This window comes from Ursus arctos, unplaced genomic scaffold, assembly GCF_023065955.2.
Source record: "Ursus arctos isolate Adak ecotype North America unplaced genomic scaffold, UrsArc2.0 scaffold_19, whole genome shotgun sequence".
Lineage (NCBI taxonomy): Eukaryota > Metazoa > Chordata > Mammalia > Carnivora > Ursidae > Ursus > Ursus arctos.
In genome coordinates this window covers 14,287,020-14,306,557 of record NW_026622863.1, presented here as the reverse complement: position 1 = coordinate 14,306,557, position 19,538 = coordinate 14,287,020, and the positions used below count along the sequence as shown (strand labels likewise).

Sequence of the window (19,538 nt, the reverse complement as noted above, 5' to 3'; positions counted from 1 at the left end):
GGCGCAGAGCAGCGGTCAAAGCCGCGGCGACGCTGAGGGAGCTTCCCCGGAGGTGGCTTTCCCTGGGAGAGAAAAGCGCGGCTCTCCAGGCTGGCTGTGGCAGAGCCATCTCACTAACCGCGGCCTCAGTTTCCCCGTCTGGAAAGTGGACGCGGCCACGAATGGCTCGCGGGAGGGGGGGACCGGCCGGCGGCCAGCGGAGGGTTAAAGGGGCGGGTCCCGCAGCGGGGGAGGGGGCGGGGCCGGGGCTCGGCCGCACCTGGCGGCAGGCGGCTCCCCGCCCCAACGCCGCGCGTAGCGCCGGGAGCCGCCGCGGGAGCCGGAGCCCCCGGGGAGGAGCGGCTGAGCAGCCGGCACCCACCGCGGGAGGGGCGGCGGCGGCGGGAGCGACGTCGGAAGGCGAGCGGAGCCGCCATGGCCGAGTTCCCGTCGAAAGTGAGCACGCGGACCAGCAGCCCCGCGCAGGGCGCCGGCACCTCGGTCTCCGTGCTGCGTCCGGACCTGGGCTTCGTGCGCTCCAGCCTCGGTGCGCTCATGCTGCTGCAGCTGGTGAGCGCGCGCGGGGCCGCGGGGCCGGAGTGGGGGGCGGCCGGGCCGGGAGGGCTCGGGGCTGCCTCGTTTGCTCCAAGTACACCCTCACCTTAGGCTCGGACGCGCCGCGCCTGTCCCCGGGTGCCTCCTGGACGTACGCCCCCGAGACCACCCTGGAGCCCTCTCACCTCGAGACGTCCCCGTTGCCGTCCCTGCGAGCACCCGTGTTCAGAGTGCCCACTCTCGCGCGCCCCATCATCCCCCGAGGTGGTCACTGGAGGCCAGCCAGAGGAGCGCTCACAGACGCACAATCGCTGCGCACAATCCGCGCTGTCTCTCGGCGTCTCTGTCTCTCTCTGCCAGGACAATGTCCTCAGCCCTCCCGGACACCCAGCCTGAGTGAAGCTAAGTCCACTCTAAGCGGCTCCGCGTGGCCGAGCCCCAGAACGCTCCTTTTCTAATCGGGAGTGCGCCTCCGTTCCGGCGCAGACTTTAGGCGCGGCGCTGTGGGCTCCCGCGCAGGGACCGGGCTTTTCTGGCTTCCACTGGGTGCCCTACCGGGTTCCAGCCGGTTTGGCCGGCCCTTCGGGGTCGAGATACCGCGCCCAGCGCAGGCGGGAGGGATTTGTGGGAAGCCAGAGGCAAGGCTCCGATGCCTCCCAGACCCTGTGCAGACCCCCAGCAGAGTCCGACTGATGGGGACACCCCTCTCCCCACACTCCGGTTTCAGGCCTGGCGGTGTTCGCTGTCTTCTCACAGTACCCTCTGGTGGATCAGGAAACTGGGTGGCTGCCCCTGTGGGAGGCTTCCCCCAGCAGCTGAGGGTCCAGAGGACTAAGGTGGAACTGGAGGTGGGCCAGGATCCATTTTCTTTTTGGGCATCTCCGCCGTGCCCCTGCTGCCTGATCCTGGCTTGACTGCCAGGCTGGAAGGCCGGGTGGTCTGAGACCCCCCACCCAGCTGTGAGCGCCCGCCTCCACCTGGGTCAGTGATAGCTCTGTTTCGGGATTTCACAAATCTCTCTCTGGGGGACCCCCCACCCCCACCCCAGCCTCAGACTCTCTTGGAGGGGTTTGTTTAAAATGTAGATTCTTGATCCCCACCCCCGGAAAAAATGTGGAATTGGAATTTGAATTTCAGGAAGTGCAGCCCAGAAACCTACGTTTGTAATCGTCTACCAGAGTTTTTTTGGAGATTCCGGGGTGGGTAAGAGGTCCGGTAGGGGCCTGATTTAAATCTGCAGGTAGGTTTGCCCCCGCGGTGAGCGGCGCTGCTGTGCTGGGCTCCAGGACCGTTGGGAAGGCACCCGGGGAGTGGGAAGGGAGCCTCAGGCCCTGGGCTGAAAGGGCAGAGGAGAGGGGAATGAATTTGGAGTCCAGGGAGGTTCGTGGAGGTGGCGCAGCTTTTGACTTCACTGAACTCTGGCAGAAGAAGGGCAGTGGTGTTCAGAGTGGGGGGTGCTGTGTGAGGCAAGGCTTGGGGATGGGCGAGTGGAAAGGAAGTTGCGGGGATCAGATGGTTGAAGCTGAGGGCCTTGAGTGCCCGGGGAGGGATGGGAATCTTGTTCTCTTGGCAGCCTCGGGGTTTTGCAATAACAGAGAGATCTCAGCTGGGCTCTGCGGAGGGCAGTGGGGGTGGAACCTTAGGCATGTCTCCTGGTTGATGGGACCTGAGCACCAACTGCTTTTCCATTTGAACAGTGAGAACTGGAGTTGAGAGGAAGAGGGCCCTGCTGTGCCTGCTGGGACCTGGGTAGATCCCTCTGGAGGAGGCTGCTGTTTCTGATGGGGGTCCCTGTGGGCTCAGCAGCCCAGTCCTGAATATCTGGGTCCCATTGCACAGATACCAACCCTGGCGTCTACACAGGGTGTAGGACGTGCCAGGAGGCCTTGCTTGGCACTTGGGTCTCCAAATGCTGAGGGACGGGGTGTGAGTGGGGTGGCCTTCCTTTGCCCCCATCCCCTGCAGTGCTTTTGGGGCTGGGGCTGGGGGATGAGGGTCTCCCATCAGAGTTCTGAAGACCTGCACCTTTTAGTGCCCTAACCAGCCTACTTGTGGGAGAAGCTGTTTCCTGAGCTGTTTCTCTGGCCACAGACAGTTCTAGTGGACAGCTTCCTGGTTCCATAGGGGTCTTTACCCCAACAGGCACCACTGTCTGCTGGGAAGCCATAAAAGCTCCCACCATTCAGGTGCGAACTAGGCTCAGGGTTCTTTGGCAAGGGCTTTCTGTTCTCTTATTCTTCGCATTTTGTAGGTGAGGAAACCAAGACTCAGAGTTCAGTTCTTTGCCCAGGATCTCAGAGTAATAGAACTGGGATCTAAGCCCTGGGTGGTCTGACTTTTCTGGCCCATGCTCTTAATTACCACACTCAGTTGTGCTCCCACAGGGCCCAGGGAGTGGTGCTTTTGAGGGAGTGATGGAGTGTTGTCCCTCCCAACCCCCCCAAAGGCCCAGCACCTACTCTCCAAGGGCTCTTGGTCTGAGGGAGGTACACAGAGAATGAACTTTCTGTGAAGGGATCAGAGAAGGCTGCATGGAGGAGGCAGTAAATGGGAAGATGAAAGTTAATTCTCCTTTGTTTCCCAAAGGATTTGGTGAAGGGTTCTAGATGTGGTGGGAGGAGGGCTGTGGGGTAAGCAGAAAGGCCCCAGATTCTTGGGAAGGAGATGTGCTCTTTGGTATTAAATGTGTCCTGAAGAACCAACTTCAGTGTTCACTGATTTATCACCCCCTGACCCCATCTGGTTCCAGAAAGAACATTAGATGAAAGGTGATATTTAGCTACGTACAACAGGAGTTAAAGTCATATATTTCTAAAAGCTGGTGGTGTGTGTGTAGGAGGGGGAAGGATTGACTTAAGGAGAGACAGAAAAAGATCATTGTACCAGGAATCTATAGCACATTTAAGGCTGTTGATTCTTTGTCGAGTTTCCTAGCAGCCTAGGCAAAAAGGGAAACATGATGAGTTTATGCAGATAGCATCTAAAAAGCAAGCAGGCAAGTTTGATTTAGAGACAACTCTTTTGGTCCTAAAAATCTGGAGGTTTTGATGCTGCAGATCTTTGTGAGGCTAGGGGGTGGAAGGAATCTTGTGGAAGGTGTGGTTCACTGGTGCTTACAGGGAGAAAGATTATCTTACCTGGGCTTACTGATGAGCAGAGAGAGCGAGGAACTTGTAAAAGGTCACACGGGGTAGAGTGGCAGTCAGAATTTGCACTCAGATTCGAAGCCTGGCTCTAGATATGCTTCCTGGTTTTTTTTGTTTGTTTGTTTATTTTTTGTTTTTTGTTTTTGGCAGGGGGTGTGGGCTCCTGGAGTGCTTTGGAGGGGAAAGAAAGGAGACTCATCAGGGGCCCAGGGCCACTAGGGAAGGCTTCCTGACAGAAGTGGGCTTCGAAGGGTTTAGTTACAAGGAAGGGAGTAGTAAGAAGGAGGTTCCGAACAGATGAACCTCAGAAGAGCTTGCTCAAAAGCCCTGCAGTCAGAAGGCATCCCCGAGGCCTCGGGCGTAGAAGCCCCTAAAAATGGTCTTTGGCAACCAGGCCATCAGTGTTTGGCACCTTCTATTCTTCCTTTTTGCCGGACCTCCTGGGATTGGGGTGGCCACACAATTCCCATTTTGCAGGTGAATGAACAGGTATCAGCAGCTTCACCTGCCAGTAAGTAGATCACCGTGGTCCGTGGGTGATGCAGAGAGCATTGGTGGAAGCGCTGGCCTGAAAGCGGAGAGCCTTGGTTCAAGTCCTGGCTGCCCCTTCCTGGCTGTGTGATCTTGTACCCTCCCTAATGTCCCAGAGGATCGGTTTCCCTGTCAGTAAAATAGTGATGGTGGGGTAGTGAAGAATGTGGAAGATGGTGCTGTAAAGGGCTTAGTGCAGCTTGTGTTGGAATGAAGGGTAGTTAGGATTCACAGAGCCATGGAATTGTAGGGTTCTTAATGCTTGCTCCCAGACATCCCTCGAGCTTGTATGCTTCCAGGGACGGGGAGCTCACTCTTTGTCAAGGCTACCTGCACCATCCTTGTGAATTTGGGAATATTAAAAAGTTCTTCCTTGCACTGATCCTGGCTCTGTCCCCAGCCTCAGCAAGATCCTCATTCCTCTCCCGGTGGGGGGTCAGGGCAAGGCCTGCGTCACTTCTGTCCTCCAGGAAGAGGCTGCTGGGAGGAGGTTGTTGGGGTCTCCGAGGTGTGAGCAGAGCTCAGGCCTGTCAGAAGTGCAATGCTGGGGCCTCCCAGGGCGCTTCTCAGCCCTGAGCTGCGTGGGTTCAGTCTCCTGGGTGCAGCATGCCGGGCCCTGCAGGCTGGCCATCCACCTCCCGTGCCCAGAGGAAACCAGTGCTTTGTCTGGTTAGCTCCACCCACACACCCCACTGGTTGTGGCCAGGAGGGAGTTGAGTGTTTGGAATAAATATGTGAACACATTCTCCTTACAAAATGAAAACCTTTTACAGATAAGGCCAGAGTTATTCTTGGATCGCTTGCCCCTCTCCCCAAGGGGACCCCTGTTGGGAGTTGCCAGTTCTTTTTTCTGTGCATTGTAAAAAACGGGGATGGTTTTATTCCCTCTCCTTTGTTCAGCAAGTTGCTTTTCTTACACCCAAGGCACCTGAGAGCTCTTCTGTTATACAGAGCTGTGTCCCTCCCTGTTAACCGTTTCAGAGCGTGCCCTATTGTCACTGTCGTCCCTGTTCACGTAGCCCTTTCTCTACTGATGGGCCCATTTAAAAAAATTGTTGTATTCCTTGAGAAAATCACACAGGCACATGGCGAAACAGTCCAACAATACAAAGGGAAATTAATGCAAGTGTCTCTCTCCTCCCTGACCAGTCCCCGGAGGCAGCCACCTCTAGGAAGGCAGCATTCCACGCTGAGTCTAAGCATTTTTCTGCACATAACCCCTGTCCTCACTTAAAAACCACAGATGGGAACACTCTGTGCATGTGCCCTGCCTGCTTTCCCCCCTTGACAGCGCGCACTGCGCTGGGTGTGTCTTTCTCTAATCCTTCCTGTTCTGAATTTCTTTAATAGGTAATATATTTACTACGGTTCAGAATAAAACAGCCTGGGAAAGAGCGGGCTGAAAAATCTCTGTCCCTTCCGGTCAGAGTTGCCCCGCCCGAGTCCGCTCTGGTTTCCCAGGTTCCATTTCAGACTCATAAGGAGAGAAATACACACGTGGCCAGAGAGTCCCACCTCTCCCCACTTTACCCAAGGGGTACAGTCTCTCCATCCACATCCTTCTGTGCCTGCCCCTTTTTCTTTTTCTTTTTTTTTAAGATTTTATTTATTTATTTGCCAGAGAGAGAGACAGCCAGCGAGAGACGGAACACAAGCAGGGGTAGTGGGAGAGGAAGAAGCAGGCTCCCAGCAGAGAAGCCTGATGTGGGGCTCGATCGCAGGACTCTGGGATCATGCCCTGAGCCAAAGGCAGGCACTTAAAGACAGAGCCGCCCAGGCGCACCGCCCCTTTTTCACGTAAAAATGCGTCTTGGTGGGCTTCCTGTCTCCGTGCATAGAGCGCGATCGCTTCTGTCTTAGGGCTTCGCAGCGGTCCATTGTGTGGCTGCCTAGGACTCGCATGGCCTGTCCCTTTGTGGACCGACACCTGGGGTTCCCACTCTTGCTGTTGCACATCCTGTTGCAGTGAATGAGCCCACACAAGCCACTGAGCCCATCTGTACAGTACATTTCCAGAAGTGGGACTGCTGGCTACGGGTATGTGTGTTCGTGATTTTGATAGAGCTTGCCTCACGCCCGACAGAGGGGTCACCGGCAGTGAATCCGCACCTGCGCCTGTGCCCCTCCCATCGCTCGGGGTCGTAGCGTTTTGTAGTTCCCTTATGAGCGAGGTTGGCCTTGGAAAAACACATGGAAGAGCTGTTTGCATCTCGTTGTCTGTCTGTACTCTTTCTCCATTCTGTGGAGTCCTAAGTCTGTCTTATCAATTGCGAGGACCTCCAGATGATTTGCAGATCTTTTTTCCTAATGTTGTTTCTGACTTTGCTCATGAGTTTTTTTTTTTTTATGCTACACAGACTTCTGGTTTTTTGTTTTGTTTTCTAATTTCCCATCAGCATTTTATTTATCTATTTTAAAAGATTTTATTTATTTATTTATTTATTTATTTATTTATTTATTTATTTATTGTCAGAGCACAAGCAGGGGGAGCTGCAGGCAGAGGGAGAAGCAGGCTCCCTGCTGAGCAAGCAGCCCGATGTGGGGCTCAATCCCAGGACCCCGGGATCATGACCTGAGCCAAAGGCAGACGCTTACCTGACAGAGCCACCCAGGTGTCCCTTATTTATTTTTTAATTGAAGCATAGTTGACATGCACTGTTACAGTGAATTATGCTACATTTGTACAGTGACATATCATGCAGTTCCTGCAAAGATAATGTCTTACCCCTCAGGGAAAACAGGAAGGCAGCTGTCTATGTAATGATGGACAGCCTCCGGGCTGTATGGTTAAGTGGAAAAGGCAAGGTGCAAAACTGTGTGTAGAATACTGTCATGTGTATGGGAGAAATACAGAGAGACTATATAGAGACACACCTGTTGAAAGAGTGTGTACGTGTGTGCACGTGCGTGTGTGTGCAGTCCCTGGAGAGATGCACAAGAAACCCCTCTTGGTTGTCCCTGGGGAAGAAACAGGATCGGGAGGAGGGAGATATGCTAAAAACACCATTTTGTTACCTACCATGTCATACAGATGATGTATTTCAAAAATAATGATATAGCTTATTTAAAAATCTTTCAAATACATGAAACTACAGGTAAACCTATGGTACAGGTAGTTAGTGCTGGTGGCAGAAACCGGGAGGGTGGCCCTTGAAGGCCCTCAGGCTCCGAATGGGGAAGAACTCTCCCATGAACACAGGGCAGCAGGCAGTAGCCTTGAATTCAGCGTGAGGGGCTGGGTGGCCTGGGTGCTTTTCCTAACCAGGCGCACGTGGAAAGAGGCTGCAGAGCTACCCACGTATGGTGGATGGTTGCTGCTTCTGTGTGTGTAGCAGGGTCGGGTGTTGGTCACTCCTTGCCAGCTGGTGCGTGGTTGGTGGTGGAATTCAGTGAGGACCAGGCCCTGATTTCCTGCTCATAGACTGTCTTGAGGAGCCACAGGGGCACTGCCCTGGTCCCCATGGCCACCGGGACCTGCATGGTGGGTGGGGAGAGATGAGCTGTTTTTCTTGGCAGCCCAGTGAGCTCGGCCCTCGATATTAAGAGGCCCTTTGGTGTTGGTGTGGCTTCGCCTGTCGTGTTTGCCCAAGGGGGAGAGGCGAGGGTGGCACCCCAGGATCTCACGGGGAGGTTAGGGCAGGAAGGCAAGGGCTAAAGGTTAGGCAGGACTCAGCATACGAGCTGCTAGGCAACCGAAGTTTGGGGTGGGGTGGGGGTCAGACAGGTCATCTGCTGCCCTCTACGAGCTCAGCCAGATGAGGTCACCTGTCCTTGAAGTTGAGATGGGGCAGGGCTTGCTCAGGGTCACCCTCAGCATGAATGCCAGGATCAGAACTAGAGCCAGTGTCTGGGGAAAGAAGTCCAGGGAGTAAGGAAGACCTTCACTTCAGGCTCCCCCCCACCACCCTGTTCCCCATCAGGTGGAGGCCGGGCCTCCCAGGTTTGATGAAGGTCCATGTGCTCCTACAGCCAGCTTTCTCTGGAGGGCCCCCCACCCAACCCCAACGGGGGTTGCTAAGAACAGAAGTTTCTGTCATCCCCTCTGCCCAGGTTTGGAGGTCTGCCCTGCCCCTTCTCTGCTCAGGTCCCCAGGGGAGTGTCCCCACCTGCTGTAATGTGGAGACCCATCCTCCTCTGGGCATCTCCTTCTGCCAGGCCACAGTACTTGGGGATATGCAGAAGGTGGTCTGAGCTTCATGTTGGGAAGATTTTTCTAAAACTCTGAGGGAGACCACAAAGTAACCGTGGTAGCAGTGGGCCCCTCCACATGCAGTGTGCACATGGGCGCCGGAGGTCCTCACTAGGGGGGCTCAGAGGGCTGCTGGGGTAGGTGTGCAGAAATCTCTTCCATCTCTAGGGCTTTAAAATCGCAGTTCTGAGACTCAAGACTGAGGAATAACAAGTAATGTGACAGGCTGCATTTGGGAAGCCTTGCAGGTGAACCTGGCCCTCAGCCAGCATTTCCACCCTCACCTTCCTCCCCGTGACAGCCCAGGCTGGGAGTTGCGTGTGTGTGTGTGTGTGTGTGTGTGTGCGCGCGCGCGCGCGCGCGCGTGCCGCATGCCTGTGTGTGTGCAGGGACTTGGCTGCGGGCTCCCTGCCTCACTCCCAGGGTCTGTAAGAGTGCCGGGCACATATCGGGCCCTCAGGAGACTTTGTTCAATGACCAAATGACTGGCTTTGCAGTGAAGGGGAGGCTGAGAGGAGTGAAACCTGTGGCCTATGGTGGTGGAGCTGGGAGGCAGCCCCCAGGACTCCCGAGTGCCCAGGGTATACACCATGGGGATTCCAGGGAGCCTTCCCCCTGCCCCCCTCCAGCCTGCCTCCTCTGCACAGGGAGGGGGTGGTGTGTGGATTTGTTGTGGCCACGCCAGGCGCCCGGAGCCTCTGTCCCCTGCGCCTTTGTCTCCTGTGACACAATGGGTGGCTTTTTGTCCCCATAAAGTCCCTTTCACTGTAGGGAGAAGGGCCAGGGCGGGGGTGGAGGCTGGGCTTGACCAGGCCAAGTTCAGAGTGTCCTCAGCTGCCCAGATGTGTCCTTGTGAGAGGGAACCCCAGAAGGGTTCATGTTGCCCCTGGGCCTCAGTTTCCTGGATTGTGCAGTGGCGAGAAGGGAGTTCTGGTGGCTTTTGGGTAGGCCTGTCCTCACATTGTCTCCCAAACCTTTGGGTTCACGGCCAGCGTTTAAAAAGCTGAAGATTCATGTACGAGTTCAGATTTCTAGTGTCTCTCGAAAAACTGGAAGTCCTGGTTACCCCAGACTGCATTCCCCTGACGCCAGCAGGCTGCTCTCATCTCCATAGTCCCCGCCTGGCCCACCTTGGCCATTTCTGTGACCCGCCTGCCTTGGCTGAGTTTGAGTCCCCAGTGTCAGCCTCCAGGCTCTGAGGTGCTGCCCCTCCTCAAGGCTCCCCATTCTGGGAGATATGCCCCCCCATTTCCCTTACAGAGATCCCAATAGCCCTCATATCACACCTGACCACTACAGCTGTTGACTTTTTCCTTCACGCCATTTTACCTGCAATGACACACCTGTGAGGTGACCAGGATGGGTGTACCTGCCCAACCCTCTCCCATGTCAGATGAAGAAACAGACCAGAAAGGTTGGGTGACTCTCCCAAGGTCACACAGCAAATCCACAAGGGTCTGACCCAGCCCAGGAAGTGGAGAGGGATTAGAAGAGTGACCTTGGGCAGGAGAAGACTTAGCTTAGTGCTGGGGCTGGTGGAGTCCCTCCAGTACCAGGGGGAGAGGGCTCTGGGACCCCCTGGGGGAGGGGTGCAATTGAGGAAGGAGTGTCAGGCCCAGACCGAAGGGAGCATTGGAGAGCACTAAGTGGAACCTCTCTGCTCCCATTGTACTGAGGGGAAGACTGAGGTCTGAGGATGAGGGGTTCTCCCCAGAGCCCCTCAGCCTGTGAGGAACAGAAGGAGTGCCCTTCCAGGAGGTGTTCTTGAGCCGAGCTGGGCCAGGCCGGGCTGCCTGTCTGGGGCCTCTCCTTCAGATAAGCCCAGCTGCCTTATCTGAAAGATGGGTGGGGTCCACGCTGGCATGGGGCCCTTAGCTGCGGGCACCGCGCCCGGTACTTAAGTTTAGATACATTCTTTATCTCAGTGAGGCCTCGCACCCCGAGGAACTGCACACACAGTTACTGCTATCTCAGGAACATGGGCAGAGAATGAATTGGAAAACCCACATTCCAGCCTCTCAGGTTGCTAGTGACAGTAGAACGCGTTGATCTGATGCCTTACAATAGTTACTTTCTTTAATCTCAGAATTACCCCATGAGCTAGGCGCATTTTGAAGATGAGAACACTGAGGCACAGAGAGGTTCAGCAGCTTGCCCCAGGTCACACAGCTGGTAAGTTGGCAGGGCCAGAGCCTGAACCCAGGGAGTTCGATGGCCAACTTTCCATCAAAACTGATGCCAGTATCACAGGGAGGTCAGATTATGACATCCATCTGCTGTCAGAGAGTAGCTACGGAAGACAGATGGGTTTTCTGGGGCTGCCGTAACAAAAATACCACGAATGGGAAGCTTCAAACAGTGGAAATTTATTGTCTCACAGTCCTGGAGGCTAGAAGTTCAAAATCGAGATGTTGGCATAGTCAGTTCCTTCTAGAGGCTCTGACGGAGAATCTGTTCCCTGCCTCTCTCCTAACCTCAATCCTTGCTGTTCTTGCTGCTCACAAGTCCACTTCCCAGCAAGATCTTTCTTGGCCGCTTACCTGAAATTGCACATGACCCCACTGCCCGTCCCTTCTTAGCTGCATTTTTCCCATAGCACTTACCCCGTGGCTCGTGGCTCGCTTGCATTCACCAATGCATTGGGCTTTTGTCTGGGTCCCCTCCGTAGAGTGGGAGCTCTGGGAGAGCGGGGCTGCTTGTTTGGCTCACACAGCAGTAGGTGCTCAATAGATACTTGTTGAATGAATGACCCCAGAGAGGGGCATCCAAGCTGCAAGGCGACTGTGCTGGACAGAGGGGCCTGGAGCAGGCCCTGGAGACAGGTGCCCTTCTACTCTCCACCCTCGGCTACCTACTGCTGTCCCCCTCCCTCTGAAAAGTGGGGTTTACTCTTGTACAGTGGAGCAGAGGGCAAGTCCTCCGGCCCCTTCTTCCGGCTAGAGGACGGGTCCACAGCTGGAGGGAGATGAGGCCACTCAGGCTAGCAGAGGAGCCGGCAAACGTGGGGCCGCCCTGTCCTGAGCGGGGTCTCCCTGGGGCCCCGGGCTGGAGTGCTCTGTTCAGATTCTTGGGGCGGGGGGAGAGTGGGTGGGAAAAACCAGTCTATCTGGTTCTGAGGAAGAGTGGACCTTTCCTTGTTCGAGGGCAGAAACCAAAGCGGCTCCCAGGGCACCGGGCCAGGTTGGCAAAGGCAGGAGGAACCCCAGAAATTCCCGCTGCTTCCCCGGCGGCTTCATCGCTCAGAGGCTGTGCTTGGTGACCTAGAAGCCAGGGCTGGGCTGGAGGGCAGGGCAGAGCCGGGAGACAGCTCAGGTGTCCTCATCTTTCACACATCGCTAAGTAACTCTCAGTAGCCTGGGTTCAAATCCTGCCCTTTACCCCCCTGAGTGACCATGGGCGACCACAGACACATTTCCCTCTGAACTCAGTTTGGAAAATGGGGGAAATATATAGTACCAACCGATGGGGTCATGGGGAAGCCGTGAACCAGCCGTGAACCTCATGGCTTACCCGAGGCCTGGCACAGAGCCGGAGGGCGTTCAGTGGTCGTTGCGGCTAAATCTAGGAATAATCATATGGATAATGGGTAGGTGCACATTAGGGTGAACCCGAATTGATCTTCTGTTGATTTTCAGTTCAGTGCATTTTCTAACTCCCTTTTCTGGTGGTTGGAACAGGCCGCACGTTGGCCTGGGGGCCTGTAAGGACCCTGCTTGAAGTGGAAAGATCATTGTCCCTGACGAGTCCAGTTCTCAGCTGGGAGGGTCCTGCACCGTGCTGCTTTGGGGGGTGGTTGTCCTTCAGAGTAGTGGCCTCACCCAGCTCTGGAGGCTTGGCCTCCCTGATACGGCCATCTCGGGCAGGGTGTCTTGAGGATAGGTGGTAAAATGTGGGGGCACAGGGCTGAGACACCCTGGCTCTGGGTCCTCAACGGTAACGGCTCTGCCCCCCGGCTGTGTGCCTGCAGGCAAGGCCCTGCCACCTCGCCAACCTTCCTCACCTGCAAAGTGGGTTGCACAGGCTGCCGCCAGGCCGTTTCTGGTGGGTGGTGGGGAGCGCCGAGGGGGCAGCCCTGAGGCTGGCAGGGTGCCACGTGGGTGGCATCCCTGCGGACTCACCCCGGTGGGTGGGGAGGAGTAGATGCAGAGCTCTGGAGAGAAGGAGCAGATGCCTTTCTTGCCCTCCCCCCACTACTCCCACCATGGGCTGAGAGACCTTTCCCTGGGTGGAGGGGGGCAAGGCCAGCGGCACATTCACCGATTCACTCCCGCTTCCTGTGCAGGGCAGGTTTCTGACCCCCATTTCTCGGATAAGGAAACGGAGGCTCGTTAGCTCTGTGCACATAGGTATTGAGGTACTGTGTGCTGGGCACCGCTGGGCCCTGGAGGTGAGCAGTGACCACGCTCGGATTCCTCACGGGACCTGCGTTCTGGCTGGGAGACTGGAGTTGCCCCAGGGAGCTGCACAGAGAGGGAAAGGTGTTTGCCCAGGGTCCCACAGCGTGGGCAGGGTCGAAGCCCAGCATTAGGCTCCCAGGCCCGGGCTCCACCTCCCACTTCACAGTGGGAAGAAAGCCAACCACACCCTTCCCCGGCTTCTGGTGCAGGAGGGGCAGGAGGAGGAAAAAGGAACGTTGTGCTAGGGATTTCTGGACTCCCAGCCCACTTAGCCAAGGTCATTCCCATCCCGACCGCGCACATGTGGGGGGCTGGGTACGGAACATCCCTTCGATCCTTGGCCGGGGCTCTGGGCAGGAGTGCGCGGCAGATGCCCAGCGCTGGCTGGGCTCCAGGGTGGGCACCTGCTCTCCAGGGGCTGGTGTAGGAGATTTCGGCGAGGGGGACTTTTTGTCTCCAGAACCAGCAGCCAGAGATGGATCTGGCTTCTGAGCCGCTTCTCTGTGATCCGTCTGATGGTTGGCTCATTCTCCGCCTGTGGCAAGGTCCCCTTGTTGCCACAGTGCCTGGATGCCATCCAAGGAAGAAGAGGGACAGCTGCCTTTGTGCATCTTCGTCACCAAAAGAGCTTTTCTCTAAACTCCCCCCACCCCCACTAGACTGTGCCTCAGTGGGCAGAGCTGAGTCATGCCTAGCTCCAGAGATGCCAAAGCATGCCCTTGTGGAGAAGGGGGGATGCCCCAGCCTCGGGGATCTTGGGCGGCAAGGAAGGGGGTGAAAGCCGTGGAGGAGGCCACGATAGCTCCATGGGACGTGTGCTGGCTGCCTGGATGCAGCTGTGGGTAAGACAGTCATTGTCCTGCCCTCAGGGAACTCAGAAGTCAGGGGAAGGAAACAGAATCCTGGTCCCGGTGTTGGGTGCCTGGGCCGGGGGGGGGGGGGGGGTGTGTGGCAGGCACGAAAAGAAGGTTCTAGAACCCAGACTGGAGGAGCAGGGAAGGTGTCCCATAGTGTGCAGCATTTCAGCTGAGACCCGAAAGGAGGAGTTACCAGGCAAGGGCTTGGTATACAGTAGTATGTAGTAGGAGCCAAATAAATATTTCTTGACTAAAGGAGAAATGTGTCCTGCAGAGGGAGCCCTGTGGCCTCTGGCCAGAGTGGCAGGGGCTCTGGGAGACTCTGGCCATGTCTTGTCCCTCCAGGTGCTGGGGCTGCTGGTGTGGGCCCTGATTGCTGACACCCCGTACCACCTGTACCCAGCCTATGGGTGGGTCATGTTCGTGGCGGTCTTCCTCTGGCTGGTGACAATCGTCTTCTTCATCCTCTACCTGTTTCAGCTGCACATGAAAATGTACATGGTGCCCTGGCCACTGGTGGTGAGTCTGGGTGGGAGCACGGTGTGTGGGGGGCGTTGCTTGCAGACTGGCCCCTCTGCCTCTAAGAGCAGCTGTGACAGAGCCACCTTCCTACATGAGAAGTGGCTGGTGGGGGTGGCCCTCAGCCAGCTGCAGAGCCCAGTGGGGGAGGGAGGATCAATGGCCACAAATTAGGGAGGACACAGACTTGGCTGTCTTCAGGGAAGGGAGTAGAAGTGAGGGGTTCTCCTTTTTTTTTTTTTCTTTCTTAGATTTTATTTATTTATTTGAGAGAGAGCACAAGCAGGGGGAGCAGCAGGCAGAGGGAGAAGCAGGCTTCCTGCTGATCAGGGAGCCTGATGTGGAACTCGATCCCAGGACCTGAGCCAAAGGCAGACGCCTCACCACAGAGCCACCCAGGCGCCCCATGACGGGCTCTTGAATGGAGAGCCCACTGCATTTGGAATCTTGAAAGTGAAAAAGTGTTGGGGGTTAGTTGGGATTTGAACCTGTGTTGCAGGGGGTCTGTCAGACTCTGGCAGGCCTGGTCCTGGAGGCTGGGCTGAGCTATCAGGAATTACCCAGGATGAGGCCCCGACAGCCCGGGAGAGGGTGGCCTCCCCGCTTTGTCCAGGTCAGTCTCCTTGGGACACAGAGCTGAGAGCGGCCATAGGAAGTACCCCGGCCAGACATAGAAAGCTTGCTGGGCTTTTTTCTCTGACCCGGAAAACCCCTGCAGCTGGGGTCTGAGGCTTTCAGTGAGCAGCGAGGCAAGAGAGGCACATGATTGTAAGACAAGCAAGGCCGGGACTAGGCGGCATTGTTTGGAATTCAATGACTGTTTAAACTGAGGAAACGTGAGTCATCCTCAAGACAGAACGGGTTTGTTAGATCTTGACATCACTGGCAGGAGCCAGGCGGTGTTTGTGGTGGGCGCTAGGCTTGGAGGGAAGATCCTGGGATGAGGAGGGGATGGCCGGACTTCCTGGCTAGGGTCCAGCCCCTGCCGCATGTCCTAGGAGCCTTGAAGAAAGAAATCTCCCAAGACGGCAGGAGCCTCGGTGTCTCTGAGCACAGATCTGGGGCTCCGGCCACAGCTCTTGTCGGAAGGAGGCTCCTTTCCTGGGCCAAGATAGCAGGGCAGTGTCTCTTAGACTCCTGGGCCTATTAGCAGATAAGGCTTGCATCCAGAGGTGACTGGATTGGGATTGTCAAACTGGCATTTGCTGTGATGGGGGCTACAAGCCCCCTATGGGGCCTGGGCAAGGTGAGTGAGTGAACTAGGTCAAGGAGGGGTTCTGGAGAACCCGTAGCCGTCTGTCCATAGGGAACCACCTCTACCCAGCTCCTACTGTCAGTGGGAGTGCAGGTCCCTTGGTGCCAAATCTTGATATTTTAAGATTGAAAGTTTTATATGAGATCTTTGGGTTTTCCTATGAAATCTCATTTTAGAATGTTGGTAATTTTTAAAAAAATCTATAAATTGAACCAAATGTGCCTGAGGGCCACCAGTTTGCAGTCTCTGCTAAAAGACTGTTTACTGGCTCCAGGGGCCAAGTGTTGGGGAAATGGGACTGGCCTGAATGTCAGCTCCGGGTCCCTTCTGCCAGTCTGGCCCAGAATCCTGCTGGGTCCTCACCCTGGCATTTGACGTGGTGGCCTTGAGCCTAGGATGTGGCCTAAAGGCAGATACAGATTCCTCCCCCTGGGGGCAGAGAGGGATGGGAGGTCTTCCCCTGGGCCAGCCACAGGATCAAGGCCTGCAGTGCCAAGAGGGGAACCCAAGCTTGCATGGAAGAATGTGACCCTGGAATTCTTTAGCTGGTACTCTTAGAAATGGCCTTGGTTTGGTCTCCTGCCATTATGAATGGGGTTTTGCCTTGTGGGGCTGTCACTGCCCCTGACCAGATCACTTCAGGCCTTCCCATCATTTCCCCTCCCCTCTCAGCTTTATGTGTGTCTGTGTTCCCTGCTCAGATGTCCTCCGGGTTAACCCCATGTGGACTGTTGCCCTGAGGAGCGTAGTGGGAAAGACCCATGTATCCATCCCCATCCTTGAGCCCTAACCCCTGTTCTGGATGCCAAGGGGGTGTGCGGGGGGGAACCAAGAGGTTCCACACTTACTGCAAGAGTCTGCCATCTGAAGCCTGCTCTCCCCTCCCCCCACCCCCCAGTTAATGATATTCAACGTGGGCGCCACTGTTCTCTACATCACGGCCTTCATCACCTGCTCTGCTGCCGTGGAGCTGACGTCCCTGAAGGGCACCCGGCCGTATAACCAGCGTGCGGCAGCCTCTGTGAGTATGGCTCCTGGGGCGCCCTTGGCAGTGATGGGAGGGGGCCAGCCCCTGCCATCCCCGAGGCTCCTCCTTCTCAGGGGGGCTCAGGGACCCTGAGCTTTGTCTTCCATAATTAGCAGTAAACCTTGAGGAACCAGACCTCCTGGGAAATACTAAATGGAAGTGTTGGGTTCATGGTTGAACTTTGCTGGCAACCAGGTGCTCCATATTGATTTACAGTCCTGTGCCCTCTTGGAGAATCTGTTAAAAACTGCCCCCCCCTCCGGTCTTGAAAAGGGCGCACGTAAAACCTTTTGGTTTGAACCATTTGGGGGGATTTACAGCTCTCGCGGGAAGCCCAAACTTAGGCTCCACATCAAGCAGCCCGCGGCATACCAGTGGCCCCATCCACGCCTGTCACGCCTCAGTCCACGGGCCCCTGCACAGACATTTCCTCACTCCCGCAGTGAGGAGGACAGGGACTACCAGTCCCTCTGGACAAACAAGGAAACGGAGGCTCAGAGAGGTGAACACACTGAAGCACAGTCCAGGGTAGGGCAGGCGTGAGACCAGGATGTGGGTTTCCTCAGCCTCCGAATGTGGCCGCAGGGGCTAGTGTCGGGCACCTGTGAACTGATTCCAGAAAATTCCTTGGGTATCCTTTTTTTTTTTTTAAGATTTTATTTATTTATTCGACAGAGAGAGAGACAGCCAGCGAGAGAGGGAACACAAGCAGGGGGAGTGGGAGAGGAAGAAGCAGGCTCATAGCGGAAGAGCCTGATGTGGGGCTCGATCCCATAACGCCGGGATCACGCCCTGAGCTGTAGGCAGACGCTTAACCGCTGTGCCACCCAGGCGCCCCTCCTTGGGTATCTTTTGAACGTTGTCTTTTTAAAAGTAAATCCCTGAGGTGTGTCCAAAGGAGCTCCTCGCCCTCGGTCACTCTCAGCACATTGTTCAGTTGCCCGTGTCACAGTCTGACACACCTTGCCTGCGTGGTTAGTCTCGGTTGCCCCCAGCAGCATGTGATGTCGGCACCCCCACAAACACTTGGGAAATGAGCATGTGGCTAATTGGAGTTGGCGTGGGTGCCAGAGCAGCTTGTTCTAGTTAACGGGGGGTGGGGGGTGGGGGTGCTACTCCAGGTTTTACTGTCTGCCTGTCTGAGGCTGGCTGTCTGGCGCTCGTATCTGTCACTCCCCCCCCCCCCCCCGCCCCGTGCCACGCTGCACACCGACTCAGCTTTGGTGTCTTCTTCGTCTTCCAGTTCTTTTCGTGTGTCATGATGATTGCCTACGGAGTGAGCGCTTTCTTCAGCTTCCAGGCCTGGCGGGGAGTGGGCAGCAATGCCGCCACCAGTCAGATGGCTGGGGGCTACGCTTAGACCACCCGTGCCGTGGCCCGCCTCGGGGCCGAAGGCTGCAGCCGGGTCCCAGCCTGGGGTGGCCCCCAAGCCCGAGGCCTGAGCCCTCTGTGGAGTCAGCCTGGAAGGGACTGCACTTGCTCTGCTCTGCTTGTCAGACTCGGGCTTACCCAGCACTGCTAAGGAATCAGGATCCTTCCTCTGGTTTGGCCCAAGTCAGCACGCACAGGAGCTGGAAGGAGGCCAGTGGCTGAGACCGCCTGCCCATCCTCCGTATTTAGTGGAAGGTGACAGGGGATACAGGGCTCTCAGTGTCTCTGTTTGTCTTTATAAGACTTCAGTGTCCTAGGTTGGGGCCCAGACTTCTCACCAATGCTAAGTACACTAACAAGGACTCCAGACCTGCAGCCCCTGACCCTCCGTAGAATAAGCCTAACAAGCCGCGTGTATTTATCTTAGTCTTTGTTCTGGGACTGCCAAGCAAGTTTTCGAAACCTTAAAACACAATTTTTTTTTCGTAAGTAGGCTCCATGCCCAATGCAGGGCTTGAACTCAACGACCCTGAGATTGAGACCTGAGCTGAGGTCAAGAGTTGGCCACTTAACCCACTGAGCCACTCAGGTGCCCCACCCCCTTAAAACACAATTCTGACTTGACCCTCCCCAAAGCAAAGTCTGCTTCGAGGGAGACCTTTGTGAAAAGAGGGTTATGATTTCCAACGGCACGGTCTTCCTTTGCTGCATTTCAAATGTACAAGTGATTTCAAACAATCGGTTCGAAGCAGCTTCTCAGTGATGAAATACCCAGCCAGCCTTCCCTCCCTCCCCCCAGCCCTTGTTTGTAATACTCCCTTGGGGTAAAGCTAACCATGCCGACTGCTTCCCTGACACTGTTGATGAGGCACAGGGGACATGAAGGAAGGGAGGGAATCAAGACCTTGCCTGGTAAGTTGTCCTGTGCTTGGTGGTGACTTTGTTGTTTTTTTGTTTTTTTTTTTTTACAAAAATAAAGATGGAAGAACTTATTTGGAAAAGGTGTTGGGTAATCCCGCTTGTACATGCTTATGAATTCCGGGAAGGTTCAGGTAAGGGTTGCAGTGACAGAGGTTCCAAATGCCTGGAAAGGGCAAGTCCAGTTCTGGAGTCGCTCAGCAGCACCTGTGACGTCCTTGACCGGAGGCGGCCTGACCCACTTCCCGTCTGCCCTGCCGAGGACAGCCCCTCCTCATGCCGTGTGTTCCGACAGGTTGAATAGCACCTTTTATTCTCACAAGGGTTTCAGTTGAGCCCTAAATCATGACTGTAGCTTTAGGCTTGTTAGGTCATCTTGCTGGATTCAAGATTGCTCTCCTGTCAGCTCCCTTGAAGGTTTTGTGCAGTTCAGGGAGCATGTCATCAAAGCTGATAGCCACGCTTGATTCGGGAAGCCGGCGCAGACCGCAGAGAGGGGCAGTCCTCCTGAGCGAGCTCGTGCTTTTGCTCCCACAGAGTAACATGCTTTGAATCACCAGCTGAAGGCATTTCTGGGCACCCCTTGGTCCTTTTTTGACAACCCAGGGACAGTCAGAATGTAAACACAGTGGTCTCCCCTTCCCCACGTTTCGCATCCTGCGGTTTCTGTTACGGCCAGCAGTAGTCTGGAAGCAGATCCTCCTCCTGAGAAGGCTAATAGCAAGGTCGAGCTGCGCCCCGGCACCTGCGCCTTTCACTTCCCTTCACCTCTCCTCCTGTAGCCACTGTGTCAG

At 55.8% G+C, this 19,538-nt stretch overlaps 1 protein-coding gene across 1 annotated transcript; it reads left to right on the top strand.

Annotated features, from left to right (window-relative positions):
• The first annotated feature begins 295 nt into the window (after positions 1-295).
• PLLP (plasmolipin) lies at positions 296-19,527 on the top strand. Its single transcript, XM_026494834.4, has 4 exons — positions 296-549; positions 14,000-14,173; positions 16,327-16,449; positions 17,699-19,527. The coding sequence occupies exons 1-4, from the start codon at positions 415-417 to the stop codon at positions 17,813-17,815; spliced, it is 549 nt and encodes a 182-aa protein (XP_026350619.2). The 5' UTR covers positions 296-414; the 3' UTR covers positions 17,816-19,527.
• Positions 19,528-19,538: the final 11 nt, after the last annotated feature.

Coding starts and splice junctions, on each gene's coding strand:
- PLLP (XM_026494834.4), top strand. CDS start 415: ATGGCCGAGTTCCCGTCGAAAGTGAGCACGCGGACCAGCAGCCCCGCG. Junction 550..13,999: donor CGCTCATGCTGCTGCAGCTG/GTGAGCGCGCGC, acceptor TTGTCCCTCCAG/GTGCTGGGGCTGCTGGTGTG. Junction 16,450..17,698: donor ACCAGCGTGCGGCAGCCTCT/GTGAGTATGGCT, acceptor TTCGTCTTCCAG/TTCTTTTCGTGTGTCATGAT.